This window comes from Nematolebias whitei, chromosome 1 (assembly GCF_014905685.2).
Source record: "Nematolebias whitei isolate Nwh7 chromosome 1, NemWhi1, whole genome shotgun sequence".
Classification (NCBI taxonomy): Eukaryota; Metazoa; Chordata; class Actinopteri; order Cyprinodontiformes; family Rivulidae; genus Nematolebias; species Nematolebias whitei.
The window spans coordinates 71,056,212-71,062,785 of NC_056498.1; the positions used below are offsets into that span (position 1 = coordinate 71,056,212).

At 39.0% G+C, this 6,574-nt stretch overlaps 1 protein-coding gene across 1 annotated transcript in view; it reads left to right on the forward strand.

Annotated features, from left to right (window-relative positions):
- Nucleotides 1–3,338, forward strand: part of tspan14 (tetraspanin 14) — a 16,444-nt gene extending 13,106 nt beyond the window's left edge. Inside the window, exons 5-9 of the mRNA XM_037687317.1 lie at nucleotides 1,099–1,269; nucleotides 1,367–1,492; nucleotides 1,579–1,629; nucleotides 2,886–2,999; nucleotides 3,219–3,338. Coding sequence (XP_037543245.1) covers nucleotides 1,099–1,269; nucleotides 1,367–1,492; nucleotides 1,579–1,629; nucleotides 2,886–2,999; nucleotides 3,219–3,284 — 528 coding nt within the window. The 3' untranslated portion in view covers nucleotides 3,285–3,338. The remainder of the gene's footprint in view (nucleotides 1–1,098; nucleotides 1,270–1,366; nucleotides 1,493–1,578; nucleotides 1,630–2,885; nucleotides 3,000–3,218) is intronic.
- Nucleotides 3,339–6,574: the final 3,236 nt, after the last annotated feature.

Genomic DNA, 6,574 nt, shown 5'->3' on the forward strand with positions numbered 1-6,574 from the left:
GTTTTTACATCTTCTTATCATCCGGTTGGATGTTTTTACATCTTGTCGTCTGGTTGGATGTTTTTCCATCTTATCCTCTGGTTAGATGTTTTTACATATTTTTGTCCTGTTGGATGGTTTTACATCTTCTTATCATCCAGTTGGATGTTTGTACATCTTGTTGTCCTGTTCCAAGTTTTTACATTTTCTTATCATCCGGTTGGATGTTTTTACATCTTGTCTTCTGGTTGGATGTTTTTCCATCTTTTCGTCTGGTTGGATGTTTTTACATCTTCTTATTGTCCTGTTGGATGTTTTTACATCTTGTCTTGTTGGATGTTTTTACATCTTCTTATCGTCTGGTTGAATGTTTTTACATCTTGTCTTGTTGGATGTTTTTACATCTTCTTATCGCCCAGTTGGATGTTTTTACATTTCATTGTCCTTTTTGATGTTTTAAAATTTTATTGTCCTGTTGGATGTTTTTACATCGTCTTATCATCCGGTTGGATGTTGTTACTTCTTATTGTCTGGTTGGATGTTTTTCCATCTTTTCATCTAGTTGGATGTTTTTACACCTTCTTATTGTTTTGTTGAATGTTTTTACATCTTCTTATTGTCCGGTTGGATGTTGTTTTTATATCTTATTGTGTAATTGGATGTTTTTACATCTTATCATCCGGTTGAATGTTTTTACGTCTTGTCGTCCTGTTGGATGTTTTTACATCTTCTTTTTGTCCCGTTGGATGTTTTTACATCTTCTTTTTGTCCCGTTGGATGTTTTTACATCTCTTTATCATATGATGGAATGATTTAACGTCTCATTATGTGGTTGGTTGCTTTTACATCTTCTTATCGTCTGGTTGGATGGTTTGGAATTTTCCTTTTGGTTATGTTGGATGTTTTTAATTTTTTTTTTTTTTTTTTGATAGTTCATTTTAGGCATTTCTAAACAAAAACAACAACTGAACAACTGTAGACTAGGAAATGCAACCAATAACATCATCAAACTTTAAGATCGATTTTTCTCCTTTGACCCGGCAGAATGTTCTAGAACTTTCCAACACTGCCAGCACCCTGCACAACAGCAGAGTTGGGTCTAAGGTGAACATCTCTCAGTTTTCAGGTGTCATTGGTTTGATCTTCTTTCTGGAGCTGACGGCGGCGGTTCTAGCTGTGGTGTTCCAGAGTCAGGTCAAAGCATGGATCAATGAGTTCTTCCTGCAGAACATCAGGGCGTACAGAGACGACATTGACCTGCAGAACATCATTGACTCTCTGCAGACCGGGGTAATCTGACAGACAGCAGAGAATCAAACAGAACCTCAAAATGACTGTTCTCCTCTTCAGACAGAACCTTTAACCAAGTGTTGGTTCTCCTCAACAGAACAAATGTTGCGGTGCTCAGGAACCAGATGACTGGAATCTGAATATTTACTTTAGCTGTAATGAAACTCGTCGCAGCAGAGAGTGGTGTGGCGTCCCCTTTTCCTGCTGCATACCTGATCCCGCAGTGAGTAAATCCTTGACAATGACCCGTGTTGATCAGCAATATTTGACATTGATTAAAACAGCTCATGGTTGTGGTTCTCCATTTAGGAATCTGTGATGAACACGCAGTGTGGCTACGATGTGAGAACGAAACGCCCGGTAAGCTCTCTTCATTTCGTTTATTCTCCTGGTGGTGATGGCAGAGAACATGTTCTGATGGGAACTTTGTTCCTGCAACAAAGTTAACTCTATCCAGTGTTTTACTGAGAACTTTGTTTACTCCTTTAAGAACGTTAACGTTATTGAATGACCTGATGAGAAGTTTTGTTCCTGAGTTAGTTCTTTGTTTTGATAAGAACTATGTTCTCCATTGTTTAAGAACTCTCTTCATATGAGAACATGAACTATTTCTGATCTTCCGATGGGAACTTTGTTCCTTTTGAGAATGTAAATGTTCTCCAGTGTTATGACAGAATATTTGTTCTCACAGGAACAGTCTAAAGGGAACAAAGAACATATTCTCTGATGTTCTGATAGAAATGGGATCTTTCTCCTTACCATGGCAGAGGTCACAGGTAGTTAAAAGGCTCCCCAGTGGCAGGGCACCAGGGCTGGACCAGTTTCGCCCTGAGATGTTGAAGGCTAAAGGGCCCTGGGTTTGATGCAGGCCGTACCTTCAGGGGACTTTTTACGTGTCTTTTTGAGTTCTATGTGTTAAATTTCAGACTTCTAAGTAAAAGTAGATCTTTGTTCTGCCACTATATGTGGTGCTGTTGAGCCAATGTGCCACGCCTATTCTTGAGATTCTTATAAAGATCAAAAATTCCATATACTTTTAAAGTGTTCACAAAGTTTTATGACACATGCAAAGAAAAAAAAAAGAAGAATGTCAGCTTAAGAATAATTATAAAAAAACTCAGCATTGCCTGTGGTGCTTGGACCTAAATAAAAAAATAATTCTTCCAGGTTAGACCACCGTAGAAAAGTGGTAAATATATTTATTTAGATATAAAGTATAATTTGGAGAGGATTTCAGCAGCTAATCAGCAGCTTTCAGCAGCTTGTACCAATACAGTACTCCAAGGTGGACTGTCCTCTTTGGACAGGATGTGGAGGTGAACTTGTAGAGACAACAGTATCTGGTTTGGGAACCTCAGGGTGTCAGCTCTGCTTTTTGCAGACGATGTGATACTGTTGTTGGGTGTCTTCAGGACATGACTTTCAGTGTGTGCTGGGGGGTTTCACAGCGAAGTCTAAAGCAGCTAGCATGAGCCCGTTTGCTGGGGGTAAGGTCTGGGTGTCCCTCCTGGACCTGTTGACTCTGTAACCCCACCACAGATAAGAAGAAGAAACTGAATGGATGGACGTTGTTCCTGTGAAAACATTAACATCTGATGTTCTGTGTTCTTTTACAGCAAGAGTGGGCGTCTCAAATCTACACCAAAGGTTGCATTGCGTCGTTGGAGGATTGGTTACCACAAAATCTGTACACCGTAGCTATTGTGTTCATCATCATCTCGGTACTGCAGGTAACTAAACCTTCACCTGTTCCTTATTTTACCAAATGGGAAGGTTCAGGTTTTGCTTATCTTGATAACAAGTTCAGTTTAAATGGAACCAGTTTAAGTCTAAATGTCAAATGGGTTCATTTCAAAGAAACTACAGGTTAATCTAAGGTCCTAGGCCAGCCCCTCTGGTTGTTAGATGTACCTGAGCTCACCTGTCTCTCTCTGTGTGTCTCTGACCAGATGGTGGGGATCTACCTGGCCAGAACTTTGATCGCTGACATCGAGAAAGTAAAATTAAGATACTGAGGTGTCCACCTACAGAGACGGAGCAGGACCAGGTGTTACAAGAGTGTTTCTATTGTCGGATGTGCCTTCTTCCTTACAGCATCAGTGTGGCCTTCCTGCAGCGGTTGCTATGACTACTGCCAAAGTTAGTGTTTTGTTTAATCAGCTGAAGAATGCCACCTTCTGTTAGTTTTGTTTATGTGGATACCTTCACTTCTTCTGCTGATGTTAAGGGCTTTATGTATTCCATTATTTACTGAACAATTATCTGTGACCTGTTTGATTATTACCTGAGCAGCAATTATTGATCCAACGTGACCCAATTTATTTTCTGATTAGCATATTATCGCTCTAATATAACCAAATCATTTCCTGATCATCATAGTTTTGCCTTTTATTTTCCGCCCCACACTGCTCAATATAAACTGAATTATTTCCTCATCAATGTTTAGTAAAATTTTAACCTTAAATGGGCCCGGGAGCAGGCGAGACCAGTTCTGGTTTGGGTTTAAACTGGGCTGCAGACTGAAACCACAGAAGAAGAATGAAGGTTGAAAAGGACCAATCAAACAACAGATCGATCAGGTCACATGATCACATGTTTAATGTGATTAAAACTACATCGACACTGGAAACACGTTCACATTGTTTAAATAAAGTTTTGTTTTAATGTATGAACATAGATTGTTTGATCAGAAACTTTTGTTTTCTTGATTATTGATCCAGGTTCAGTTAATGACTTTTATTGGGAAGGAACTGATTTTTTTTTTATTAAATAATTTTTTAAGTCTTTTTTATATTCAGAATATTAAACTTGAACTTTACTCTCGGGTCTCATGTTTGTTTTACTGTTCACTGATAAGTTATCGATCTCTGATTATTGATCAGTTTGATCAATTTAGCTCAGATCAGTCAGTGGATATTAACGAGTTATTGATCTCTGATTAGTTTGATCAGTTAATTTTCTCTGATCAGTGACTTTATCAGGTATTGATCTGTGATGATTTTATAGTGAAAGTTCAGAAGATCCAGCAGATCAACATTTTACGGTTTTAATGAAGTCTGAACTGATTTGTCTTTTGAACATTAAAGTAAACTGATGATAAATGATCGGCGTCAGAGGGACGCTCAGTTTGGACGGGTACACAGGACAGACAGTGGACACATTGGACATAAGATGGAAAACGTGGAGCTGCTAGTGAGGAGAAGAGGAAGACCTCCGATGGGGTTGGTGGATGTAGTGAAGGAGGACTGCAGAAGCTTGGTGTGATGCTGCAGAAGGAGCAGATGGACTGGAGTCTACAGAAGAAGAGGCTTTTGTCCGCCAGGCGGGGCTGCATTTCAGAGCTGCACTTGCCAGCCCTGAAACCTGACTTGCACAGTCCTGCTTCCTCTTGGTCTCACAACACTGAAACGGCGCTAGACAACACTTGCCAGCCATCTTGTGAGGTGCTACATGTATAATTGAACTCTATGTGTGGAAGCCTCACATGAACACTGCTGTCAGTTCAGAAGCATGTAGTGTAGAAGCTATTATAATTTTTTTATTTGACATAATCTGTTTACTGTAATTTAGGATTGTTTTTGTTGTAATAAATTGTAAAAATTGTTTTGTTAGTATTTGCTGCATTATTTGTTCAGGTCAGGTAGACTGAAGGATTATGTAAGCAGGTAAAGGAGCAGCATGCAATGGAGTGGGCCCATGTTTTTTTTTTTTTTTTTAAACCAGACCACAAGAAGCCGAAATAGTTTGTAACTTGCTGCAGTGGAATAAACCAGCCATCAAAGGAAATTTATTGGGTTTGGACAGTAGAGTTATTTTTTGCCTGCGTTAAAAAACAACCCTGGTGTGTTTGCAGCCTTTAATCTTTAATAATTTGAGTTTAAAAGAAATCGCTACTACACATAGAAATAGTCTTATTTGACCTAAATACAAAGGTCATGATTCCCAACCAGGTACGGGTGAGGAGCGTTTGCCTCTGGCAGAAGAATTCAAGCATCTGGGCATCTTGTTCACGAGTGATGGTAGGATGGATCGATAGATCTGAGCCTTTCTTCAGTATTTAGGGTGTTGTTTTGGTTGGTTGTGAAAAGATTAAGTTGAAAGACAAACCTCTGAATTTAATGACCTGACTCCTTTATAATCCTTATAGCCATGAGATACTGTTCTTGACTGAAAGAAAGAGATCATACAAGAAGCTGAAAGGAGCTTCCTTTGTAGGGTGGCCATGCTCAGCTAGAGATAACGTAAGAAGCTCCATCATCCAAGGGGAGCTTGGAGTAAAGCTGATGGTCCCCTCCTTCAAAAGGAGTTGAGGTTGTTCTGTTTTTTGGTTTATTTTTGGTCATCTCATTAGAATACCTTCTGGACACCTGAAGGTTTTCTGGGCATGTTCCACTGGGAAGAAGAGGTGGACTTAAAATTTGCTGTAGGGATTATGTCCTCTGTGGACAGGTAATGTCTTGGGATCCCCCAGGAGGAGCTAGAGTGTGTCGCTGGGGAGAAGGGTGACTTCTCTTCTGAACCTGTTGTCTTTACAACCTAGAAGATGGAGATGAAACTGAAGTAAATGATAGTTCTACATAATTACTGATGTTTCTGGAAGGCACTCATTACCATAAGTATTAAAGTGTTGTGGTGAAATCTTTGCACAGACCTTTTTTGATTTATCTGATATTTTTGACATTATACACAATAAAAAATGAAAAAAAAAAAGTCCCATTTTCTATTATCAAGGTTCAAAGTTCTTTACTGTCATTCATATCACATGTGGTACATGAGGTGGAATGAAATTGTGTACTCAAGGTCCCAGTTGCAACCAAAAATAGTAATAATATAAAGTATAAAAAAGAAACAGTATACAAGTATCTAAGATACACACTAAACAATTATAATGTAATACACTGCCTGGCCAAAAATAAAAGTCTCCACCGGGATTTAACTAAGCAAACAGGTACGAGCCTCCTATTGGATAATTACTGCATCTGATTATACTATATGCATACTGATTATCTTTCAGTTGGCAACAAGTTATTTAACCCCAACTGGTGCAATGAGTTGCTTCTCATTTCTTAAACAACCTTGTCGAAAGACACACCGCGTGGTCGTGGAAAAGATGCTAGTCTGTTAGAGAAGGGTAGAGAAGGGTCAAATCACTGACATGAAGCAGAAATTGTAGAAACTACAAGAATTGAGTTAAGAACTGTCCAACGCATTATTAAAAACTGGAAAGAAAGTGGGGCTCCATCGTCTTCGAGGAAGAAATGTGGTCTTAAAAAAATCCTGAATGATCGTGATCGGCAACTTAAAC